Source organism: Malaya genurostris, chromosome 2 (assembly GCF_030247185.1).
Source record: "Malaya genurostris strain Urasoe2022 chromosome 2, Malgen_1.1, whole genome shotgun sequence".
Lineage (NCBI taxonomy): Eukaryota > Metazoa > Arthropoda > Insecta > Diptera > Culicidae > Malaya > Malaya genurostris.
The window spans coordinates 328240153-328267422 of NC_080571.1; the positions used below are offsets into that span (position 1 = coordinate 328240153).

The 27270-nt window shown below is 38.1% G+C and overlaps 1 protein-coding gene across 4 annotated transcripts in view; it reads right to left on the minus strand.

Annotated features, from left to right (window-relative positions):
• The window catches only part of LOC131431468 (histone-lysine N-methyltransferase PRDM16-like), a 235088-nt gene that overhangs the window by 99781 nt on the left and 108037 nt on the right, over positions 1–27270 (minus strand). The window contains exon 1 of one of the 4 annotated variants that reach the window (XM_058597197.1): positions 233–1077. The exons of the other annotated variants lie outside the window; for them this stretch is intronic. Coding sequence (XP_058453180.1) covers positions 233–260 — 28 coding nt within the window. The 5' untranslated portion in view covers positions 261–1077. Of the gene's footprint in view, positions 1–232; positions 1078–27270 lie in introns of those variants that run through there. 4 annotated transcript variants of the gene reach the window in all.

The following is a 27270-nucleotide window of genomic DNA, read 5'->3' on the forward strand; positions in this document are numbered from 1 at the left end:
CTAATTTTCAAGGCAAGGCAAAACCCAGTGAATTTTATTATCTCACGCACCACGCATACTGAGCAGTGGCAGCAGCCTACAACTACAACTTGTCGTCGTCAATCAAGAGACTTCCTTTCGCGTCAGTCGAAGGTCCAGCATAAGAAATCCGACGGAAAGCCGCCTATACGTCATTATTCGCGACATTAACTTTATAATCTACAGTGATTTGTTTTGCCTGAAGGCTTCGTACCTGGCATCATTAATTCGATGTCAACCATATCACGAAAGTGGCTGGCTCAGCTCGCCTCCGATGTTGTCCACATCCACAGTTTGTTCCCTGGAGTTTTATACTCCGGATTTGTAGTCTCGTGCCCAAATAAATCAAACCACGTCAACCTAATCTTTTCACTAGCACTAGGCGTTAATAAGAATCCGTACAACTTTTCCAGGGGATCACTATAAACATTTATATCCTAATTAGAATTATTTATCATTTCTCTACTTCTTCGGCACTATTCACTGTTTCACACGCACGAATGATCACGATTCGAACGCACTGAGTCACGTGACCTGCTTGTACTTGAAGCACAAAACAAACAACCGAAAATTAATGAACGCCCATTAACCGTTAAGGAGTAGATTTGTGGTCAAATCAACGAGAGCAAATAAATCGTAGCGATAAGCTGGTGGAACTTAGTATCAAATCGCAAAAATCACGGGGCCGAAAATCGATCGGTCTTAAAACAACGAATACTCTATGGTCAATAAAACTATCTTCTATCGAAACGCTGGGTCAATCAATCGGTAGCAACTGTTTTCAATTCGGAAAGAACGGTTCATTCGCCCCCGCACAACGCCACATGCCAGCGGGGCGAACGTTCGCCTATGCTAATCGTTCACACGTCGTCACCGGTACGAATAGAACTTAGGCTCGAAAGGTCTCACGTCAAAAACTGCACAGGCACTAACCAGCACTAGCCCAAAGATCCGAGACACGTAGCTGTTCAAGTTTCGTTTAGTTAGTCCCGGACCAAGGATTTCGCAGCGCGGGCTCCGTCCTCGGTTATGGTGTGTGGCGTACCGTTGTCTGTCTGTCGGATGCTAAGAATAGACTAACAAATTCTTCTCATGCAATTATCATACCCTCCAAAGGCCATCATCGTAATCATCTACAAACACATATCGCACATGCCGTTTGTCGCCACCGTACACAATCACGCTCAGGGCTTTCCAGGATTGTGCTCACACTCTAGCTCTCAGCAGTGCCGGTACACTCATACCAACAACACTGCAGTGGAACTCCGAGCGGGAGAGAAAAACAGTCGGACTGCGATCGAAGGCCCACTGACTGAGTGGTTCGACTCAATGCAAGTGAGTGAACGAACAGGACGAACGACAATTCCGTGCGAGGGGGAAAAACAGCAACTCGCAGGGAGATAACAAGGATAAACGAAAACGAAAAAGCGACACAAATACATCGCTGTTGGGTTTCCCCGAAATAATAGGACATGCAATAGCGATGATGGTCTGAAAATCAGTGCCTGCCTAGGGGCGGAAGGTGAAACGATTGTCGATGAATGAGAATTCAGAGCCACACGAGAACGAGGTATCCTTACGGAAATGGATTTGCCTTGTTGAGGTAATGTTCCCTAGGCGAGTTTACAGTTCATATTTAGAGTTTCGTTTAACGGCTTCATCAATCGATTCGTTCAAAAATAAGAAATTCAGAAACTAGCACGATAAGTGCTTTTAGTAGAATGTTTAGTTATCTTAAAAAAAACATGATTACACGATTTTTGTTTCCTTCTGGCAGATTATTATTTTGTAAGCTACTAAAATTAGGAAAAATGTTTCGAGATAAAATTTCAATAAGGTGTTCATTTCATTGAATATGATTAACGCTCGTATCCGTACTGTATTTTACAGTATTGTACTGTATTTTCGATCCAAATACTGTTTTTTACCCTCAAATGTACTGTATTTTTACAATGAAATGTACTGTATTTTTTCACACTAAAAATTGATACAGAATTTTAAATCTTTAACGCATCGAATTTCGATTTGTGGTAGTACAAAACGTCAGAAACGACAGTGACAACATGTAGCGAATGTGAATGTGAATGTAAGTACATGCAAACAACAATTTTTTCATTGATCTTTATTGTTCAGAGCGCGTCACAACAATTTAGCAACATTTTGATGATTAAAAAAAAGAAAAATGTCTCCACCAAGAAGAATCATATGCTTCTCAAAAATTGTTTGATGAATTCGTGCGTTTTTTATTAGTTTTTGTCGAACTTAAAATCGCCTTAAAAATTCAAAAAATGAGATTATGAAAATAAATCATTTGATAATTGTTTGCTTGTTAAGGGGCGGGTAGGGTCTAACACTTTTTTTGTATTTTCTCATAGTAAAACATTTCAAAAATATTCTGTTACTTTTTCAAGCCTATCGGAGAAAAACTCGGCAAGTTATAGGCCTTTATCTTTGCTTATCTCATACTGCGAAGAAGTAAGAGCGGCACACAGGTCCAAGATTTCTGCTTCGATCGACTTAAAAACTTGACAAAACATTCTTGAAATGTTTCATTATAAAAGTATACCAAAAGAAAAAATATGATTTTGTGAAAATGTTAGACTATACGCGCTCCCTTGAGTAATAAATTGTTTCCATTGATTTTATAGACAAAACACTTTGAACGCGTTTTTCTCGAAAGCAGGTTTTAAAAGTCCGTGTCCATCGTCATTCAAAAACTAATGAACCAATTTTTTTTTCAAATTTTGCACACATTTTCTACATATTAAAAACCAGACCCCAACGTTTTCCTTTTCCTTGTTTATTACTTTGGGGAGGTTTTACAGCTACAAAATGGCGAATTTTTTCGTGAAAAATCATAGTTTTCACATTGAACAACCATAAAAAATTAAAAAAATTAAAAAAAATCAAACAGAAACGTTGCGGTTTTTAAAAAACATCTACTCTATCTATGCTGCTTTGATTTGTTGACTTCTTATCAGTCTGCGCTGAGATACAGTGGACACCACAAATCATGATTTTTAAGAAGCGTTCTCAAAAATACCTCTTCACCGACTTATTTCTCCATATTTTTCCACGAAAAAATTACAAAATGTTGTTCGAATGATGCTTTTTATCATGCAAAAAATTTGAATTTATTTTGTTGCACGATAACTCTGAAAAAAATTCTCAAAAACGGTGATATTTCTCATCATTTAGACCCCCTTAAAAAAATTCAAAAAATTAGATTATGAAAATAAATCATTTGATAATTGTTTGCTTGTTAAAGCGTAGAGCCGTATTGAGCGAGTTCTACATTTGATCAGTGTCTAACCAGGAAAACAGATTTAAAAAATGATATACGATTATAATTGTGCTATGAAACCGCAAAAAACGCTTCCGCAGAGACGATACTCCTAGTCGGGAAAATCGTTCTGTCTCAAGCTCCTATCCGGGAAAATCGTTCTGCCAATTAAGCTAAACATGCTCGGTTCTTTTGTTCAGTTAGTCTGATTCTTCATGTGTTTCACATGCAGGATAAATCAATCGGCAAAACGATTGACCCGAATAGGAGCTAACTACGTGTTCGAGTTCCGTCTCTGCGGTGGCTTTTTCGTTGTTTTCATTACATAGTTGTATTCGCATGTCATTTTTTCAATATGTTTTCCTCGTAAGATGCTGATCAAATTAACACACTTCGATGCACAAAAATCAAACAAATATTTCAAAAGTCAACTAGTTTAGAGTGTGTTTCATATCAGTAACAGTCAGCTGTTTCTGTCGCATTTATTTCTAAACTATCGCAATAAGTTCACTCTAATGGTAATCAAGACTGAAGATGTACAAAAAAGCTTCAAATTACTCTTAGGGCTTAATTTATTTAACTAGACAAACTCAGCCGAATAAACAACGTTGCATTTTCTTGAACACTACCAATGCGAAACAAAAGCCAACGTCAAAAAGGAGGGCATTATATTAGAAATGAACTAGACCCGGCTACCAACCGAGTATGGATGGTTGTCACGAGAATGGTTAATTATTTGCATTATTTGTGCTTCCTGGCTTAGTTAAATCTACCATGAAAAGTCATACAAAGTCTAATTATGAAAAGCCATACGATGTCGGTTGAAACGATCATGCGTTCAAGTTACTAGGTGTAAGTAGAGAATGTAGTGTTGGATCAAAAGTTTCAAGAGTTTAAGCACATCACTTACTACCGACATTGTCAAAGGTGTTTGAAAAGTTTCTCAAACAGCAAATGACCACATATACCGACACAAACTTTCAGACTGGTTTTCGCAGAGCTTAAAGTATCAAAATCACCACTTTACGAGTACACGTCCACTTGGGAACCAGGAACGATGATAAAAAAGGAACTGCCATCCTTCTTCTTTTGGATTTTTCCAAGGCTTTCGACACCATGATTGAATTTTTCGTGTATTGTAGAAAGCAAACCGTTTTTTGTGCCATATAAGTGATCTCCCAACGGGGTATTGAAATACTGTACTGTTCGATTCAGATTCATGCTGACGATGTACAGCTCTATGTAGGTAGAGTTGACTCGTGCGTACGTGAACGGATAAGAATGACGAATCTAGACTGATAAAGCAACAATGCGGAAAAAAGTATACCATCCAGCGTTGTACAGCTGTGTCCTGACCGCAAAAAAACTGAAGTTTCTCAGACAAAACTGAAGTTAAAAAAGTTTGTTAGTTAAAATTATAATTAGATGTAAGAATGTTGCTTTGAACGGTGAAATCGGAGGTAGTAATTTTTAAAAGATGTCTTATCTTACATTGCTGAAAATTAAACAAACAAACAAGAGTTTCGTATTAAACTATGAAATGTAAGTATACTGAAGCTACATTGAAGTTTGTTTAAATATATGTTTGAAATAACAGTCTTCCATAAACCACACACAGCAGACGAGTAGAAATAACTAAAATAACCGAATCTTTTTTTTATAAATTTAAAAATTAGGTATAGAATTCGCTCAAACTTTAGAAAAGTTTTCCGAGGCCCTATTCAGCTCGACGAACTGAGCATATGTCCGTGCGTGTCTGTATGTGTGCTGTCAACAAAGAGAAGATCTCACAGACGACTAGGTCGGTTTGGATCAAACTAGTCTCAAATGGAAGGTCTCTTCGTCGCCCTAAACGCTATTGAATGTTTTTGAGATCAGATGTTTACTTTTTGAGTCATACGAAGTATTATGTCAAAACATTCAGTCTTGAACTGTTTTGAACTTAATAAATAGTAGAGAAATACAGATCAAATGGACATGTAAAAACAAAGGGTTCGAGTACGGTCTCAGAGGAAAATTTTTGCAAATTTTCATTGTTGCTGTTCGATTCGTCAGTCTTTTTCCAAATTGTGTTCGTCGTTAATTACGGGTAGAAAATTATAATCATCGACCTAAAAAGAGAACTCTAAAGCCAATCATATGATAATCGATTATTTGTTTATTTATCGGCTAGAATTATGCATGATCATTCACTGCAAGGAAATAATTTGTCATTTTCGAATCATGTAAACCATTTCCGATGTATTTTTATTATAATTGATCATCAGATTATTACCATCAGGATAAGTTATATTAAAATGAATCAAATAATTCATTCAAGAAATGAAAAGTTTCCCGCGCTACGCGAAAGATGACACCATCAGTAAAATCAGGAAAGGAATTAAAGTTTTGTACATTTCTATTTGTGTATTTGTTTCGGTGTCACGTACTTTTTTGAAAGGAATTATGATAAATTTTAAGCAAAATGATCCAAAAAGTCGAAAGCCATTTTGCCCAAAACCGTTTCACCAAAAGCCATTCCGCCGAAAGAGTAATTTCGCCGAAAGAGTCATTTCAACGTAAGGGTCATTTTGCCGAATGCCATTTCAACGAAAGTGTCATTCACGAGAAGTGTTTAATTTATTATTCAAGTAACTTACATCTAGCATTTACTTCTGGAAATTTATAAGCTTCCGGAATTTTTTTTTTGGTTCTGGAAATTTGTGTATCATCGTATCATATCAAGTGGAGATTTTCATGCTGAAAACAGGATGCGCTGTAGAATGTAAGATCTTTTCCTAGACAGGCAATTTGCTTTACATGGTTTTAATGCATGAGAATTCGTACCGAATGCATAATTGAGCTGTGCTACAAAAATCACTGTTTTCCTGCGCCTAAAGAAATTGAGATTCGTTGAAAGGTTGAACATAAGATGTCCTACTAGTCTTTGCACTAGCCATACCACGGTTAAAAGTAGTCATATTATAGTTATGAAAGCTAAAAATCGGATGTGAAGTTTTTTTAAACAGAATGTCCGCAAAAGTAGTGTAATACCAAGACTTTGCTTTTCACACTTTTTCCAAAGTTTAGAAATTTGATTACCCAAGCTAGTTGCTATTTATCGAATTGTTTAAAGTGGTTTCGAAGTTCTAAAAATGCCATCTGAGTGTTGTAAAAAAGAGTGGCAACGTGATAGAGCAGCCATTAGCATTGTAAAGTAGATGGCACACCTTCTTGCGGACGTTCCTCATTAAATTCCGTACAGACTTCTTGGCGACAAGCTTTGACACTATCTAATTTTCTAATCTTTTTCGAACTGTTAAATGGTTTCGGCTGCTGAGACATGTTTCCTAAGATGTGCCTGCGTTAATGCCCAAAATTCCTCAATTGTTCGAAGTTGTGGGCAATCTGGTGGATTCATGTCTTTTGGGACGAAAGTGACATTTTTGGTAGTATAACACTCTACCGTTGATTTCGAGTAGTGGCAAGAAGCAAAATCTGGCCAGAAGACAACAGGATCCGTGTGGCTTCGAATCATGGGTAGAAGTCGTTTTTGTATACATTCCTTGATGTATATTTCGCTGTTCATTGAAGCAGTGGTGATGAAGGGTTTCGAAATATTACCGCAACTACAAATTGCTTGCCAGACCATAGCTTTCTTACCAGATTTTTCGACTTCAATCGATGTTGCGGACTGGTTTAACACTTGCCCTTCTCGCACCGTATAATATTGCGATCCCGGCAGGGATTTGAAATCGAGTTTCACGTAGGTTTCATCGTCCATTATTATGCAGTTCAAATTTCCAGCAAGAATCGTATTGTACAGCTTTCGAACCCTCGGCCTGATCGATGCTTCCTATTTCGGACTACGTTTTGATTGTTTCTGCTTCTTATAGGTTCGAGGAAACCTCCTTCTTTTGCTCGAACTGAAACCTTTTTCTTTTGCTCGAACGCCTTCAGTATACGTTTATTAAACTGAGGGTTAGCAGGACCTTTTTTTCGACCCGTTTTCGGTTTATCCTCAAAGGTGTTATCCTCACCGAACTTCCTGATTGCATTTCGCACGCCTTTTTCACTTACTCTTTCCATTTTTGCTATCTTTCTCAGTGACAGTCCGCGTTCTGTGCACCATTTGTACAAATTTTTATTCGTCGTTCTACTGAAAGTCCACGCTTTTCGAAACAAACTAATGAAAACGAATAAACAACTGCAAAAGTGGTTAGAGAAGAGTGTAAACAACAGGACGCAGCTATGATTTTTCATTCTCCATTCTCCTTCAATGAGGAACGCTGAAAACCTTATAAAATAGTTTGTGTACTTGGAAAGTACTAGTGCTTGTTTTCTTTTAAGGCAGGCTGTATCTTTCAGGAAATTAGTACGTTTAGATTTAGTAAGAATCCACAATTAAGTGCATTACACAGGGTGATTTTTTAAGAGCTTGAGAACTTTTTTAAACAATAAAACGCATAAAATTTGCAAAATCTCATCGGTTCTTTATTTTAAACGTTAGATTGGTACATGACATTTACTTTTTGAAGATAATTTCATTTAAATGTTGACCGCGGCTGCGTCTTAGGTGGTCCATTCGGAAAATCCGCTTTTTTATCGACAAATTTTGTTCAGCGATGTGGCTCATTTCTGGTTGAATGGCTACGTAAATAAGCAAAATTGCCGCATTTGGAGTGAAGAGCAACCAGAAGCCGTTCAAGAACTGCCCATGCATCCCGAAAAATGCACTGTTTGGTGTGGTTTGTACGCTGGTGGAATCATTGGACCGTATTTTTTCAAAGATGCTGTTGGACGCAACGTTACAGTGAATGGCGATCGCTATCGTTCGATGCTAACAAACTTTTTGTTGCCAAAAATCGAAGAACTGAACTTGGTTGACATGTGGTTTCAACAAGATGGCGCTACATGCCACACAGCTCGCGATTCTATGGCCATTTTGAGGGAAAACTTCGGAGAACAATTCATCTCAAGAAATGGACCGGTAAGTTGGCCACCAAGATCATGCGATTTGACGCCTTTAGACTATTTTTTGTGGGGCTACGTCAAGTCTAAAGTCTACAGAAATAAGCCAGTAACTATTCCAGCTTTGGAAGACAACATTTCCGAAGAAATTCGGGCTATTCCGGCCGAAATGCTCGAAAAAGTTGTCCAAAATTGGACTTTCCGAATGGACCACCTAAGACGCAGCCGCGGTCAACATTTAAATGAAATTATCTTCAAAAAGTAAATGTCATGTACCAATCTAACGTTTAAAATAAAGAACCGATGAGATTTTGCAAATTTTATGCGTTTTATTGTTTAAAAAAGTTCTCAAGCTCTTAAAAAATCACCCTTTATTAGTGGTTCTTAACCTCTTCTCGAAGGAGATTGTGAAATATTATATGCGAACTGCAAGCACTGTTCAATTTCACTTACAAGGATTTCTACTATCATAGATTTATTTGAACTAACGATGCAAAACCGTGAATTTAAGAGCGGATATTGGGAACATACTACACAATAATGTAACAAAAATTAAATAAATTTATGTACTAATCGCAGAACAGACGTTTACTGAATCACAACTCGCAAATCTATTTCAATTATTTTCCCAAGCCTTTCCATCATCGCTCAGTTCCGAATGCTTCATGAGTGCACCAAAGGGCTCGTAGTGAAAAAGAAAATAATAAAAGTATCAGCAACCCGAACGATTAAATGAAAATCGTTTCATAGATCGTCATACATTTACGTCCTCCCTCTTACGTTATTCGACCTACTCCTTGGAAAGGAAATGTAAGGACAATCTCGCTCTCATACGACATTGCTCTCCTGTTCTCGTTAAGAACACTCACACATCCCTTGCCCGGCTAACGTCCTTCCTAAATCCAATCTCATTCGATCCAGATTCTTTGGGGAAGATAATTGACGACTGTATGCAGTTGGCTCCAACGAAACGGAAAGGCTCCGTCGATAACCTGAATTCACTCACCAAAGTGTGATATCTTCAATCAGTTCACTAACGACTGCGACAAACTGTAAGTGTTAATCACACAGAACTTTTGCCACTGTTGGTTTACCCAAAGCGACTACTGACGACAACGATGATGATGATTTTGGCTCCTCCTCTCGTCATTGGGACGTTCAAAGAAAAACACTCACACATACCCGCATACTGTCAAACAGACAGCAGCAAAGACACAACTAAATGTGTGTGATGTGACATCGCACTGTTGTGTGATGAGTTCGCTCTCTAAACAAAACGTGAATCGCAGGCAGCACCGCGATTGATAACACACTGAATCTCTCGTTTCCTTTTCTCCTTCATCCATTCTCTCGCTCGCGCAACAGCGCTCACCCGAATACGCTTGTTTGGTGATGATCCCACACAGATATTTTGACAAACGGCAACAAGAAGGCGGGATTTACGAGGATGCTGAACGAGAAAATGATGCAACCACGACGGGTAGATCACACATTCAAACAGATAGTTGCAGTGACAGAAGAAAGCAGTAGACGAAAGATTATTGCTATAGTATTCTATCTATCACCTTCAGCCAGAAATATGAACATGTCACTCTGTCTCTGTCATGCAGCGCTTCTCGTCCAATGGTAAGGCGTTGTGATAACTCACTTTGTTCAACATATGGCTATCTGCTTGTTTTTTGTTTGTCGTCCTTCGCTGTATGTGGGTGTAACACACTGGAAATATATGCAAGTGCTTCTAAACATAGCGAGTTGGGAAAAAAATTCCAACTCGTCGGGACTATCTCTATGTAACTTTTGTCTCCGACACATTCGTCGTTTTGTACGATTGATTCCGTTTGTGGAGCGGAAGGCGTGTGCCACTTTGTGTATTAGATGTGGTTCTATTGGGGAGCGTTTTGTTTATACAACATTATCAGCATGCTCGAAGTATCCACATAACGAACGACATTGTTGTTTAGGTTCTTACAACATCCATATCAGAACTACAGTTTCAAGCAATGTGATTTCTTTTATCTTTGTCTCAGATAAGAGCACATATCTCAATCGATACTAATATAATACTCGGTTATTTTGGAGAAGAACATAATGAAGTAAATACAAACTGGACACATTTTTATGTAGTGGAAATATAATTGAAGGGGTTTGCAAGGAATATTTATTCACTTGGGATCTTTATCCGGATAGAAAAACTGAACATTTTACAAATGAATCTAGGAATCAAGCATTCAAAAAATTATAACTTTTTTGTGTGAAATCCGCACAATTAATTTTAATTCACTGCACGTTTTCGTCTTTGACTAAATGTTCGCCAACAGAACTAGTCAGCCGTCACTTGGGTAGAATCAACTCGTAATTTCGAATGATTTGTTCAGTAGAACACCAATAAAATATGTAGTTAACATAAGATGTTCAAACAAATATATGAAGAACAGAAACGTTAAAGAGAAATGACAAATTAAGAAATGACAGATAATTTTAAGCAGTAATTCAAAAGTAACAATGCCGACTTTTAGGTTTCAGTTACAGTTCAAAAGGTTTTTATTTCTATTTATTTTTTATTATTTTATTCATGGATTCAGAAATTAGTATCGGTTTTATAAAAGTTATAATCAGTCAAGCTCATAGCAGGTAACGTAATTATTTTAAAACTAGCTGACCCGTCGAACTTCGTCTCGCCTAATTTTTTTTCAATTTATATTTGCGGACGGCAGAGTAATCAAACGTCTAATGTTCTTAACGCTCATTATATTTCTGATTAAGGGGCGGGTAAAGTCTAAAATTTTTGAAAATCATTTATTTTTTTTTCTATTTTCTGATAGTAAAAAAATTCAGGAATATTCTGTGAAATTTTGAAGCCTATTGGAACAAAACTCAGAAAGTTCTGGGCCTTTATCTTCGCCGATCTCATACTACGAAGAAATAAGAGCTGCGTACACAGGCCCAAGATTTCTGCTTCGATTGACTTAAAAACTTGACAAAACATTATCGAAATGTTTCATTATAACAAAAAAAAAAGAAAAAATATGGCTTTTTGTGAATGTTAGAGTAATAAATTGTTTCCTTCGATTTTAAAGCTCACTAAGCAGAATTTTGTATTGATGAACCTAACACAATGTTGAAGAGTTTCTCTTCTAGAGTTGTTCATTCGATAGAGTAGGATATGTTTACAGTTTGTATTTAGCCCTAGTAACTAAAAGTTCGTAAAAAAAGATTTGGCTTAATGTTCACCCGACGCAACAAAACAAACTTTGAAGCTTTTAAGCAGTAAGAAAGTTTTCTCAGAACCTGTTCTGTACGTTCAAGTTGCCAAAAAGTGCCACGCGTACTTTAGAGCTCTAATAAAGTGGATATTTCTCAGGTACTGCGGAGCTTTTGAATGCTTGGAGAGACGACGCTTGCATTTTAATTCGTTATTCATCCCAGTAATTTGATCATTCTTCACAGAATTTGAATTATAAAATGACAGTTTCGTTCCATTATGGTAATCATCTTGAACATTGATCTAATTACCACTTATGATGTGCGCTTAGTGTAATCTAAATCATTAGAAAGCAAAATGAAAAGAATGTCTCTTAGTTTGTCCTTAGCGCTTATACAGCACAATCTTTTCATTGATTCATTCAAAAATATTCTGATTAGTGAAACTCGCGCCCGCGATGACCAATACTATTAATCAGACTCCAATTCATTAACTGGTAAATGATATCAGAACTTTGAACATTCCGTCATTATGTCATTTGGCAAGCAATAATTTTGATACCCAATTAAGCACGTGGCATGTGAAATATCCATATGAAACAACTCGTTTCGCGCCAAACTTTTTTTTCAACAATCTAGTATTCTTTTCTTTGGCGACCGATGGCAATCACTTATGCAACTCGTTGCGCGCCAAACATCAATCGTAGATCTAGCAAGCATTGGCGACTTTTTCAGTGGAAAATTCCATTGTCCATACAAAAAAAAGTTCATGGATTTTTCCCACTTTTCCGGCAAGTTTTCCAAATTTTTTTGAAGTACGAACCCGGTGGGGGTAAAAACTAATCAAACAAAAAAAGAATCATGTAAATCCGTCCATCCGTTCTTACATGATGCGATTACAAAGAATGATCTCTGCATTTTTATATATATAGATGTTGTCCTATAAATTTGTTACATGACCCCAAAACTTTGCAAGATTTTAGCCTTATGATTGGTGATGTAATTGCATTGTAGCTTACCCAAAATATAATAACTAGTGCTAGAATAAGATAATACCAATATTCTCAACATGTTAAAACAATGTTGTCAATTTAAAGCTTCCATAAAACTGTATGGATTTTGCTAGTATGACTTTTCTTCTCATATTATATATTTCAAGATTTCAAAACCTTCATATATAAAACCGCAACACATGACATATGATAAATAAACTAAAAATAGAAAATATATAATATATGAAAATCATTGACTAGAGTGAGATCTGCTATCTCTTAAAATTGGTAGTTTCGTTTCGAATCTTCACGACATTTTAGTTTGAGTTGCAAATTTTTTTCACATTAGTTTTCCTGTGATATTGTTTCTTAAAGCAAAGGCGAAGATACTAGCTTAGATTGCATCGCAATCTATTAATTGTAGGCCGAGTAGCCTACTAGGCCGAGTAATCAATAAAATAATGTAGTGGTCTGCATAATTTCTAACGTTACGTTAAACGTAAAAGGTCTGCTCGTCAGCCTGAAAGCTATTGAGTTATACGAAGTTTTCTGTCAAAATTTCCACAATCGTTCTTGTAAACAAAGATATCGATATTTCTGTGTAAGCGACTTTTCCCCCTATTTCTATGGTCCAATACAAGGTTTAAGAGTTTCATTTTGATCCGACTTCTGGTTTCAGAACTACGCGATGGTATGTGTAACGAAATTAGAATAATGTCTATTTTTTCTCGTAGATGGCTTAACCGATTTCCTCCAGCAAAGATTCATATGAAAGGTCTTAAGATCTAATCAGAATTTCTTGTATTTTAATCAGATCCGACTTCCGGTTCAGGAGATGATTGGTGATTAGTGTAAAAATGTCAATTTCAGATAAACTAATCGGGTTAATCGAATTTGCACATTTTGATAGTTGATGACCAAATGAACTTATTTCAGTTGTACCGATATTCGGTTTCCGATCACGGAAGCAGAGTTACCATATTCACAGATTTTTCTGTAAAGCACAGATTTTTATTATTTCTAATTCTATGAAATATATAATATTTCATATAAATGGCAGATTTTCAAAATGTTTTCACAGATTTTCATAGATTTTAATCGAAACTTCACGGAAGGTACCCAGAAATTCTATTTAGAACTCACTACGGTTTCTCAAATTCTGAATTAAATGAATTGTGTTACGATCTCTTAGGTGAATTTAACTGACTTCGGCTACACCAGAATTCCGATTCCGGAATAGAGTAGCTGAATCATTTTCTCAAAGAAGGTCATAACGAATTTCATAAACAAAAATTTAATTTACAAGACTTATGGTCCCATCCGAAATTGGTGAGTTTAATCCGATTTCCACTTTCGATTCTGGAATTACAGGATGATAAGTTTTTAAAATTCAAACTGTCATAGAAGATGACGTTATCAAAAAATCGTCAAAGTTGGGTTCATAACTATTCCAGTTTATTTGCCATGCTAATTCTGTAAATAATGACCACAAACTCTGGAGTGGAATTCACACTTCGTCATCTATGGGAATGCTTAATCGAATGTCTCACGTTTAGATTCATGGGAATAATTTTATGGTATATAACAATTTTTTCTTTTCGATCCGACTTGTAGTTCCAGAATTACAGATTAATGAGCGATTAAAATTTCAAACTGTCATTTAGGAAGACGATCACTAAAATAATTTCATGACAACTACAAACACCGAATGCAAAAAGCACATGCGGGTTGATAAAAAAACCTATTTTAATCCACCTAGTGGTGTAATGATGCCTTTCTCATATCAATCATACTATCATATATAATACTGTGGTATTCTTCAAAATAATTTTCTTCTATTCTTAAAAGAATAACCAAAATCGGTTTGTTTGACCATCTACATACACATTCAGGAATTACGTATGGGACCACAGGGCCTTTTATTTGAACCTAAGTTTGTGAAAATCAGTCGCGCCATCTATGAGAAAAATTAGAAAATATATTACACACATACGCACACACACACACACATACATACATACATACATACATACATACATACACACGCACAGACATTTTGCGTACTCGACGAACTGAGTCGAATGGTATATGAAACTCGGCACTCCGGGCCTCGGTTCAAAAGTCGGTTTTCACAGTGATTGCATAACCTTTCTATATGAGAAAGGCAAAAAGAATCATCTCACTGCTAAGCGGATTAAGCACGTTTTACTTCGAAAGGCAGCTTATAGAACGTAAATAAAATTCAAAATTTCAGTGACATGGAATAAACCTTTTAAAATCGTCATGACGCATATGAACTTGCCCCTGATATATTACTATATGACAGTTTATTTATTCGTCCTAATGAATTCATTGTCGATTTCTAAGTTATAAGTAAAAATTCTCACCTCGAAAAAACATTTAACAGGCACGTTTTAATTGATTTTGATTTATAAACCTCATGGTTCATGTAGTAGAAACGTTATAAAGGGTGATTTTTTAAGAGCTTGAGAACTTTTTTAAACAATAAAACGCATAAAATTTGCAAAATCTCATCGGTTCTTTATTTCAAACGTTAGATTGGTACATGACATTTACTTTTTGAAGATAATTTCATTTAAATGTTGACCGCGGCTGCGTCTTAGGTGGTCCATTCGGAAAGTCCAATTTTGGGCAACTTTTTCGAGCATTTCGGCCGGAATAGCCCGAATTTCTTCGGAAATGTTGTCTTCCAAAGCTGGAATAGTTACTGGCTTATTTCTGTAGACTTTAGACTTGACGTAGCCCCACAAAAAATAGTCTAAAGGCGTCAAATCGCATGATCTTGGTGGCCAACTTACCGGTCCATTTCTTGAGATGAATTGTTCTCCGAAGTTTTCCCTCAAAATGGCCATAGAATCGCGAGCTGTGTGGCATGTAGCGCCATCTTGTTGAAACCACATGTCAACCAAGTTCAGTTCTTCCATTTTTGGCAACAAAAAGTTTGTTAGCATCGAACGATAGCGATCGCCATTCACTGTAACGTTGCGTCCAACAGCATCTTTGAAAAAATACGGTCCAATGATTCCACCAGCGTACAAACCACACCAAACAGTGCATTTTTCGGGATGCATGGGCAGTTCTTGAACGGCTTCTGGTTGCTCTTCACTCCAAATGCGGCAATTTTGCTTATTTACGTAGCCATTCAACCAGAAATGAGCCTCATCGCTGAACAAAATTTGTCGATAAAAAAGCGGATTTTCTGCCAACTTTTCTAGGGCCCATTCACTGAAAATTCGACGTTGTGGCAGATGAAATTATCTTCAAAAAGTAAATGTCATGTACCAATCTAACGTTTAAAATAAAGAACCGATGAGATTTTGCAAATTTTATGCGTTTTATTGTTTAAAAAAGTTCTCAAGCTCTTAAAAAATCACCCTTTATTACTAGGATGTTTGGTCGGTTTTTGTGGTGTTTAAAGTTAAAAGAATAGATTTATGAAGTAACCTTAGTGACTGCTACAAGTATCGTTGTTCAAATCTAAAATAAGTGGAACCGCGATAGTCCTGTATTCCGATCTTCCTCGATTAAATATGCGTATTTTCTTGACCACTCAGTAGATGGTTTATGTACTGCAATACAAAGCTACAATACAGTTTATTTAAAAGGCGTTACAATTGAAAATGGATCAACTTCAATTTGATTTTACTTTGTTCGTTAAAGAACCGACACACCCCTAATATCAAAGATGTGTGTTTGATTTTGAGATTTTCTCTTCCATTAAGAAAATAACATCGATTCGAGGGAAGCAAATCGTTAAAATTTTGCTTGCTCATCGAGAAAATCCTAACTACTCGCAAGACAAATAGACTAAATTGTTGAATGTGACCGAATCAACTGTCACCGATGTTATAAATGCGTTCGAATAATATTCAGTAAACCAGGGGGGGTTGAAATAAGCAAATTTATTGATTCTCTGTAAATAAAAATACTCAGTATTATCTTTTCATATCACATATTTATTGTAGATATTAACATATAATGAATTTTGAAATGAATTATTTTTGACAAGATAAATTTTGGTTTTACTTAGAATCTAAAAAGGAATTCTATTTCATTTCCCACAATTTAAATCATAATCGCAATTTCAGTTTTGTTATTCAATTTTTTATATCACGGTGTTCAGTTTTTGGGCTTATTTCCACCTTTGCAGTAAACGACATTCTTGTTTTAAAATAACTGATAAAACGGTCACACTCGAAACTACATCAAAATAGCTCACCTATTGCATCCAGAGAATAACGAAAACAGGATGACTTCTAGTAAAAAAGGGGACAGTTCATTGTCACATTTTCCATCATCGAATACACTACAAGAACGGAACTCCTGCTGTAACATTAGCGGTCCACAAAACGGTAGCACGTAGGAATAGAAAATCACACGCTGTGTTACATCGGCAGATACCACACATGGTGCTTCATCGGAAAACTCTGTCCTGCTGCTCAAAATCGTGCAATCCACGCGTAGTGATACATGCAAAACGCGACTACATCTCGTCTCAACGGGAATTCCGTGACTATCCCGAAAGCGGACAGCATCAATATGGCAAACATAAATATTTATTGACTCTTGCGCCTTACAGATGCAAAGTTTCGACGCTCTTTCAGGATAGATTAAATGAAATCTGGTTCACAAGGTCATTAAACATGTAACGTCCTTTCGCATGCTGTGAGCAAAAACATGAAAATTTCCTTATATTTGTCCTTAGCAACGCAAGACGGGGGTCTGTTTTTACTACGAGTATACGAGTATAAATAAATAATGCGATATCGTGCTCCGATCGGTATTCATGATACAATAATATACAAACCACTTAGGGTGATGACTGATTGATCAAAGATTCTTGAGAGAAATGTGAATATTTCATTTCAATTATCTTAAATATCGGATGGTAAAATCTTTAGAAAACTTCTACCTCAAACGAAAATATTTTTCCTTTTCAACTTTCCCCCGCTCTTATATCTGATGAATTTCAAACTCTCCGATAATGACATAATAAAGTTGTTCGCACATTAATGCGGATTTAGCTGTCCAATGTTTGCCGAAACCGAAACTCAACATAAGCCCTAATACCTTGTCTATTCCGATTGTCGTACCAGCGGGGGGTTAACGTATTTCATTGTGATTTGTACTGCGTGTTTTTTGTCCTGTGCCCCCTTCTAGGGAGAGCGTCGACAGTTTCAGGCGCTGCTTCTGCCGTACCAGCAACATATGCCAGGATCCTGACTTTGTGGGCTTATTATTGGTTGTTTTATTTAAATTTATGGGCCAACGCATGGCAAACGCTCATTGGAGGGGACGAGCTTGGTTTTCACTTTGCAAAAAAAATATTTCTCAATTTAGCCTTTGTCACCTGTCCCAAATCCGAGTATAAGACATTATGCGAAAAAAAAGCTAAAATGAATCAAAACTCGGTTCTACAATCTTCCTGTTCTTATCAGCAAAAGCGATAGCATAAATGTAAACTGCAAAAAAATGCTGGAAAATGTAATCTATTTCTGTGAATAGGTGGAACACTCAGTTGGTTCCGTAAAGCTGGAAACCAGTTTCACCTAACGTGTATCAGTTCCGAACAAATACTTCCACTTTATCGTTAGTCGTACCGGTAATCCACCCATATGACCCACCTTCTTCCATTCACCGGACATCGCAGCCCATCTACTCTGACAAAAGAAATAAAGGATTCCATTTCTTCGTTCTCCTTCCCCCGAACGCATAGAAACGAGAAGAAAAATCTTTGTGATAAATCCGAGGAAAATGGATCCGCCCGCTGCAATGCCCTTCTCTTTGTGAACCCAATTCACGATCTGCCGAAAGAAAGAAAATCAATTCCCAGAGCGCGTTCCGTTGTCAGAAAATCCCATCATTCTCCAGGCGCTATCAGCAGAAACTGCTATTTCTGTTTGTAAAATAATAGCCTTTTAAAGTTTAAACAACCATTTGCACTCTGGCACCCGTGGCAAACTTCTAGGTTCTGGACATACAATCACATTCAATGGTTATGGATATAAAACGTTAACTAACCCGAGCATGGGCGGATCGATTATCTGCGAGGGAACTGAGTTTCTCATTGCGAAATTCTAAAATTGCCACATTTTCTCAACTGCTTCCGCTTGGTTCGATGGCGATCTTCAAATAAAATTCTTTGAAATGCGTTTGCTGATAAGATAAATGGCAAAAGTGTATTTATGGTATATTTGTGTATGAAACGAACGATTGTTTGTTTGAACAGCTTGGAACGATTTTACATTTATCGGGATTAAGCTTATATTTCATTATGTTCTGTATATAAACATTATTCAATTCATAAGCAATGCACTAAGCTCAGGAGATATAAGCTGTATAATTCATTTACTAATTTGTTTAATACAATTCCCAAATTAAAGTTAAAATAATGCTCAATACCATTTCCCATCAAGTAGCTATAAAATAAAGAGAAAATATCAAAATCCCAAGACCAAGATAAGCGAAGCATGCATGGTTCTTCTAGTCAGTTGGGCTTTATCTTCATGTGTTTCCGTATGAAGGGATAATTTCAATTTCCCCGGTTAGGAGCTAGCGACGGGTTCGAGTCCCATCTCTGCGGTAGCATTTTCGTGGGCTTCATTACATAGTTGCATTCACATGTCATTTTTCCAATCGCTTTTCCCCGTTTAGATACTGATCAAGTTTAAAAGATCAGTACAATGTTTAAAACTTCACAATCCGCATTAAACAGCTGAAAACTGTTTGTTTAGAACAAAGCTAGGAAGCGAAAATTTTGACCAAAAATAATTTCTGTGTGATAGATAACTTAACATACACTAAAGTTATCCTCCAATAAATGCCAGGACAAAAGTTTAACGGAAGAAAAGGTTGAAGCTTTCCTCCAAAAACCACATTTGATTTACAAGAATCAATGACGAAAACCAAATCGCCCTTTTGGTGCATTGAAAAACCCTTAAATTTTGGTACGCTTTAGCTTCAAACCACTATTCTAAAAACGTACTAGAATGGTATTAGGCTAGTATGGTGAACTACTTTGAGCTATTTCCAATCAACTATTCATTTCGCATTTCATTGAGGTTTGATTTGTAATGTATTGTATTTTTATAGCCCTGATTTGTAATATTATTGATTAGTATATATGTTAGTAAATGGATAGCGAAATGTACTTGATTTTTAATTTAATACGATCGTTTTTGATAATTTAATGTCTAGGCAGCCGTACACCGAGAGAGAAATAGAATATTTATTTATATCTCTTAGTAGTGCAAAGTTCTGTAACAACTTTCGTCCTATAGGCCTTTCAAAAAAAGTTTCGCATGGTCACTTGTTTTGTCTTGATCTCCTAGTACATATTTAACTGTCACTTAAACCGGTTAATCAATTATTTTACCTAAAACCTAATATAATGGCATATACAATGTTTTCGTTATATATGCCATTATATCGCAGGAACCGTATATGACAGCTATTTTAACTTCAAACTTGTTTAATGAACAAATAGTAGTATCCAAACGAGCCTAACTTTGTGGAATTCGTAGCAGCCATCTACCAGAAAATTGAGCAGAATTTGTATCAGCCATCTACCAGAAATATCACCATATCTTCAAAACCAAAAGTGACAGCCATTTGATCTGCGAACTTAACATTCACTCAACAGTAGCCCAATACGATCCTAAGTTTGTTAAAATTTGTTTAACCATCCTAGAGAAAATACATCAGCAATAACACGAGGCGTTTTGTCGGTCACTTGTACCATCATATTTCTCAGGCTTCCGAGCTCCGTTCGAAAATTTACCAGCAATTCTATTACCTTTCTGTTGAAGAAGGTAAAACGAGTTTGGTAATACCAATCAATTATATGAAACATACGTATAACAGTTCGAAACAACCGGTTTCAGGTTCGCATTTGTAATAATTTCCTTCATGAACCACCAACTTCTTCATTTGAATAGGAACGTAACCTGCTTTGAAATAACAATTTTTCATGTTTGATAAACAACTGGTTCTTTTGTAGATCGTCATTAACATGGGCTAAGTAGGGCCTATAATCAACAATAAATACTAATAATTTGTACGAATTCTTGGTCCTCTTCTCATTTTTCCTCTCTTATTACTATCTTGGTGGTGTTGTCTTATTGTAAAATTGACCTTGAAATCTAGACCATAAACAGCCCTTTGTCTTGATGGAGTCGTAGCAAATCTAAAAGTATCAGTTCTATCGGCGAATACAGACTGTATAGTACAAATGTTGAGAATCTCAGTTGGAAATTCATATAATATTATTTTAAATTTTTTTTTATCAAACCCGTCTCGAACATATAAATTGTTTAGCAATTCGAAAGAATACCCAAAAACCGAATTTAAAAAATTGTGAAATATAAATTATTGATATCTACTCGCCAAGCGTGGACAAATAGTATCTATAATTCCTTCAAAAATTCATGAGAAATAGTAAAGTATTGTTCACTTTTATACTAATATGATATGCATTTCGCAATGGTTCAGAATCTGTCAATTTTTATGGCTGCGTCCTGTTGCTTACATTCTTCTCTAACCACTTGTGCAGTTATTTATTCGTTTTCATTAGTTTGTTTCGAAATGCGTGGACTTTCAGCAGAACAACGTCGGACGATTGTGTACAAATGATGCACAGAACGCGGCCTGTCACTGAGAAAGGTAACAAAAATGGAAGGAGTAAGTGAAAAAGCCGGGCGAAATGCAATCGGGAAGTTCGGTGAGGATAACACCTTTGAGGATAAACCGTAAACGGGTCGAAAAAAAGGTAGTCCGAAACAAGAAGCATCGATCAGGCCGAGAGTTCGAAAGCTGTACAATAAGATTCTTGCTAGAAATTTGAACTGCATAATCATGGACGACGATACCTACGTGAAACTCGATTACAAATCTCTGCCGGGACCACAATAGTATACGGTTCGAGAAGGGCAAGTGTTAAACCAGTCTGAGACATCGATTGAAGTCGAAAAATTTGGTAAGAAAGCTATGGTCTGACAAGCAATTTGTAGCTGCGGTAAGATTTCGAAACCCTTCATCACCACTGCTTCAATGAACAGCGAAATATACATCAAGGAACGTTTACAAAAACGACTTCTACCCATGATTCGAAGCCACAAGGATCCTGTTGTTTTCTGGACAGATCTTGCTTCTTGCCACTACTCGAAATCAACGGTAGAATGGTATACTACCAAAAATGACACTTTCGTCCCAAAAGACATAATTCCACCAAATTGCCCACAACTTCGACCAATTGAGGAATTTTGGGCATTAACGAAGGCACATCTTAGGAAACCTGTCTCGGCAGCCGGAACCATTTAACAGTTCGAAAAAGATTGGAAAAAAGTGTCAAAACTTGTCGCCAAGAAGTCTGTACGGAATTTCATGAGGAACGTTCGCAAGAAGGTGCGCCAGCTAGTCTACAATGGCTAAATAACAAATGTTGAGAATAATATATATATATATATATATATATATATATATATATATATATATATATATATATATATATATATATATATATATATATATATATATATATATATATATATATATATATATATATATATATATATATATATATATATATATATATATATATATATATATTATCAGTATATCGAATAAAATTTGAATATCTAACACTTGTGAATTATTTACAGCGAAATCAAAGTGCGTCCATACGTTCTGGGACAGTCTTTAGATATTTTCAGTGAACATCTTACAAGCCAGTTATAATTCCATATAAAAATTTTTTATTCTTTTATAAAAAGACACATAGTTGGAATCAGCAAGATGAAGTATTGTCGTCATGCCCAAGGGTTTGGATCTGTAATAAAGAATGAACAATTTCGAAATAGGCGAAACAATCAATAATAAAAGCATTTTGGTAATAAATTGAATGCCTAATTTGACCGTTTTAGACAGTATGCACAGCTGTGTCTCCCTCATAATAATATATAGAAAATACTCATGGTTTATATGCATACATAGTTGGTATCTGTTTTACTAACGAGCAAAACATGTAGTTAGCCTCAACCACTGAAATATTCCGTATATCTATGTGCCAGTTTTGCGCGATACGCTTTGTGCGATGGTTCGTTCAATTCATGCGATTGGTACTTTGCGGGCCTTATTTTGGCACTGAATTTCACCTTAACGCTCGTTCATACCAAACATTAGCATTAGCATTAGCATTAGAGACCGCCCGTGTGTTGCTACTCCGTTATTGATCTGGACCAATTGAGATTGCAAAATGATTTTTTGAAGTAACATGTTTGGAAATAACACATTGTTTCACACTGTGCAAACTGTATTGAACCATGCATGCTGATCAATACCGACGCCGGCCACGTCCGAATGCAGATCTACTTGGGAGGGAAAGGATTGTTAGTTCGATGCATGTTGCTACTAAGAACCGAGGAATCCTCTGCATTCCCACATGCATCACAGGAGAGGATACTTTGTTAGTAAATGTTTTAATAATGTTATCATGTGTTTATTGCTCTGGGTAGCCGGCTACCAAGAATGTTTTAAAGTATTATCGTTTTATGTGTTACTTTGTGCTGGCAATATAATGCACGAAACAGTCAATCTCCGAAATTGACAAAACTCCGGATAGCCGGCTGTTGAGTATGCAGTCACTCGTTTATGCATCTACCTTTCGCGTTTTTTTTTAGTCATGCAAAAAAAAACAAACCAAGAGATTGTTTGTGCATTAACTAGTATAACATACAGAATAAAACAATGCTTTGATTGCGTGAGTCATCCACATTTCCACAAACCAAAGTCGGTTCGTACGGCCACCAACTAACATGACACACAAACTCTTCTAGTACGCACTCTAAATTACGATTTAAATGTTTTTTGTAACCGAAAATATTTTAAGTGACGGTGTACAATATTGAACACACTTTACCCTATAATTCCGGAACCGGAAGTCGGATCCGGATGAAATTCAGGAATTCCGTATGGGACCACGAGACCTTTCATTTGAATCTAAGTTTGTGGAAATCGGTCAAACCATTGCTGAGAAAAGTGAGTGAGATCTATTTTGGTATATATGACCACTATTTCCGGTACTTCCGGAACCGGATACCGGGAACCAGGATAGCCGGAATCGGTTTGTTTAGTTGCCTACTGATAATGACTTTCGATTTGTGTGGTTTTGAGACCAGTTTAGAAATTTTTTTTCGTTTTTTGTTTCGCCGGTTTAAGTGACGGTGTACAATATTGAACACACTTTACCCTATAATTCCGGAACCGGAAGTCGGATCCGGATGAAATTCAGGAATTCCGTATAAGACCACGAGACCTTTCATGTGAATCTAAGTTTGTGGAAATCGGTCAAACCATTGCTGAGAAAAGTGAGTGAGATCCATTTTGGTATATATGACCACTATTTCCGGTACTTCCGGAACCGGATACCGAGAACCAGGATAGCCGGAATCGGTTTGTTTAGTTGCCTACTGATAATGACTTTCGATTTGTGTGGTTTTGAGACCAGTTTAGAAAATTTTTTACGTTTTTTGTTTCGCCGGTTTAAGTGACGGTGTACAATATAGAACACACTTTACCCTATAATTCCGGAACCGGAAGTCGGATCCGGATGAAATTCAGGAATTCCGTATGGGACCACGAGACCTTTCATTTAATTCTAAGTTTGTGGAAATCGGTCAAACCATCGCTGAGAAAAGTGAATGAGATCTATTTTGGTATATATGACCACTATTTCCGGTACTTCCGGAACCGGATACCGGGAACCAGGATAGCCGGAATCGGTTTGTTTAATTGCCTACTGATAATGACTTTCGATTTGTGTGGTTTTGAGACCAGTTTAGATTTTTTTTACGTATTTTGTTTCGCCGGTTTAAGTGACGGTGTACAATATTGAACACACTTTACCATATAATTCCGGAACCGGAAATCGGATCCGGTAGAAATTCAGGAATTCCGTATGGGATCACAAGACCTTTCATTTAAATCTAAGTTTGTGGAAATCGGTCGAACCATCGCTGAGAAAAGTGAGTGAGATCTATTTTGGTATATATGACCACAGATTCCGGTACTTCCGGAACCGGATACCGGGAACCAGGATAGCCGGAATCGGTTTGTTTAATTGCCTACTGATAATGACTTTCGATTTGAGTGGTTTTGAGACCAGTTTAGAAAATTTTTTGCGTTTTTTGTTTCGCCGGTTTAAGTGACGGTGTACAATATTGAACACACTTTACCCTATAATTCCGGAACCGGAAGTCGGATCCGGATGAAATTCAGGAATTCCGTATGGGACCACGAGACCTTTCATTTGAATCCAAGTTTGTCAAAATCGGTTCAGCCATCTCCGAGAAAACCTAGTGAGATTATTTGACACATACACACACACATACATACACACACACACACACACACACACACACACACACACACACACACACACACACACACACACACACACACACACACACACACACACACACACACACACACACACACACACACACACACACACACACACACACACACACCAGGGCAGCAGGGACTAGTCCAAGGGCTTAACGACCCCTCCCCATGGCCACTGCGAGTTAGGGGGCCTTCCTAGGATGTGGTGGGGTTCGGCAGTGGGCTCTGTTGAACTTCTATAAAAAACTGCATGTATCCGCAAGTAGGCCCTAGCAAAGCGACTGTGTACCGCTCAAAGCACACAAGCCCAGCAGGAGTGCCAACCGGCACATCAGGTTCGATACCAGTAAGACCCTGATTATTATATACTGGCCACGGCGAACAACAACGGACATGATGCGGATAACGGATCGGATGACGATGATGGGCTGACATTCGTGCTGTTCTGTTCCCTGAGTAAGGAAGGGTGATACCGACTTGAAACGGCGAGCGGGCCAACAGTACGTCTGCCTCCGTCCCGTTAAAACCTTGGCAGGCCTCCGGGTACGTTCAATACTCGCACCAATTAAGGTGGGTAGTAGGCCCAGTTGAGAGCACTCCTGGCTTACGCTGATCCGGCTCTGGACACGAACCCTATGAAGGTACGTGTTCAACCCTCGCTAGGCCTCCCTGCTCGCAAAGATAACCTAGGGATCATAAGCGACTACTACAACGAGTGGAGATAGCGGCCCGGAGTGGGGACCCTAAAGAATGGAAGTAATCGAAATCGAAGTTGAGAAAGAAGTGACAAATCCGTTTGTCAAGAGTGGCTTGGTGAGGACACCGCCGCCGCAAACCCAGCAGGTGCAAAAGCAGCACACGAACGAGCAGCAGGCTCAGCAGCAGGGTCAGCAGCAGTATAGCGCGTGGACGAAACCACCACAACCACCGAGGGTAGAGGCAGCGAAAAAGTTGGTGGACGAGCTGCACGAATATGTGGATAAGAGAAGTAACGTGCACAAAGACATCAAGGCGTTGGTGATTAAGCTCCAAGGCGCTCTTGGCTCTGCTGTAAAGGAGTGGAAAAACGTAGTGCAGAGAGCAGAAGCTGGGGAGAAGGAGTTGTTAGCGGCGAAAACTGCTTTAGAGGCACGTCGCGCAGCGCAAATGCAAAGGGCAGAAGCCGACACAGTTACGAGGGAGGTCAACACGGCGAGTAGTGTTCCCCCTGGGGTGCAGTCCACGCCCTTCTTCACACCAAAGAGGCCAAGGGCATCGCCTGGAGATGTTAGACCAGGTGGTCCCAAGAGACACAAGGATGCCCGTGTCACTGGAGCTAAACTACCACCAGAAGCAACCGACGCGGTAAACAGCCGCACTGAATGGCAGGTCGTCAGCAAAAGAAAGGAGAAAGCGAGCAAAAAAAACCCGCCCAAAAAACGTAAGGTCGTCAGGACGAGGAATAAGAGCGAGGCTCTCATCGTCAAAGCGAGCGACGACTCGTACGCCGAAGTCCTACGCGCTATGCGGATGAACCCGGATCTTAAGGAGCTAGGGGAAGACGTGCAAAAGGTCAGGCGCACTCGTAATGGTGAGATGCTTCTCGAGCTGAAAAGAAACCCCAAAGCAGGCAGCATCTCGTACAAGGAGCTTACCGAGAAAGCCCTCGGAAACAAGGTGGAAGTAAGAGCCTTGTGCCCGGAAGCGACTCTCCGGTGTAAAGATCTGGACGAGATTACTACGGAGGAGGAGGTAAAATTAGCCCTGAAGGAGCAATGCGAGCTAGGAGAGGTCCAGATGACCATCCGTATCAGGAATGGACCTGACGGCACCAAGGTAGCCTTAATTAAGCTGCCAGTAGATGCAGCTAATAAAGCGTTGAAAGTGGAGAAAATATGTGTGGGTTGGTCTGTGTGTCCACTGAGCGTTTCCCAGCTACCGGACGTGTGCTTCAAGTGTCTGGGTTTTGGTCACTTCGCACGGAACTGTCAAGGGCCGGATAGGAGCAAACTATGCAGAAGGTGTGGCGAGGAAGGTCACAAGGCAAAGGATTGCACGAAGCCTCCGAAATGCCTAATTTGCGCTGCCACGGGGGATAACAAACATCCTACAGGCGGTAGCAGATGCCCGGCCTTCAAACGAGCGAGTGCAACGAAGTCCCAGTGGAGGTAGTGCAAATTAACCTCAACCACTGTGATACGGCACAACATCTTCTGCGGCAATCTGTTGCGGAACATAGATGCGATGTTGCGATAATTTCGGAGCCATACCAAATTCCACCCGGAGATGGAAACTGGACATCAGACGGAGCCAAAACAGCAGCGATATGGGCAGTGGGAAAATACCCCATTCAAGAAGTGGTGCACTGCGCAGATGAAGGGTTTGTTATAGCCAAAATCAACGGAGTCTTTATATGTAGTTGTTATG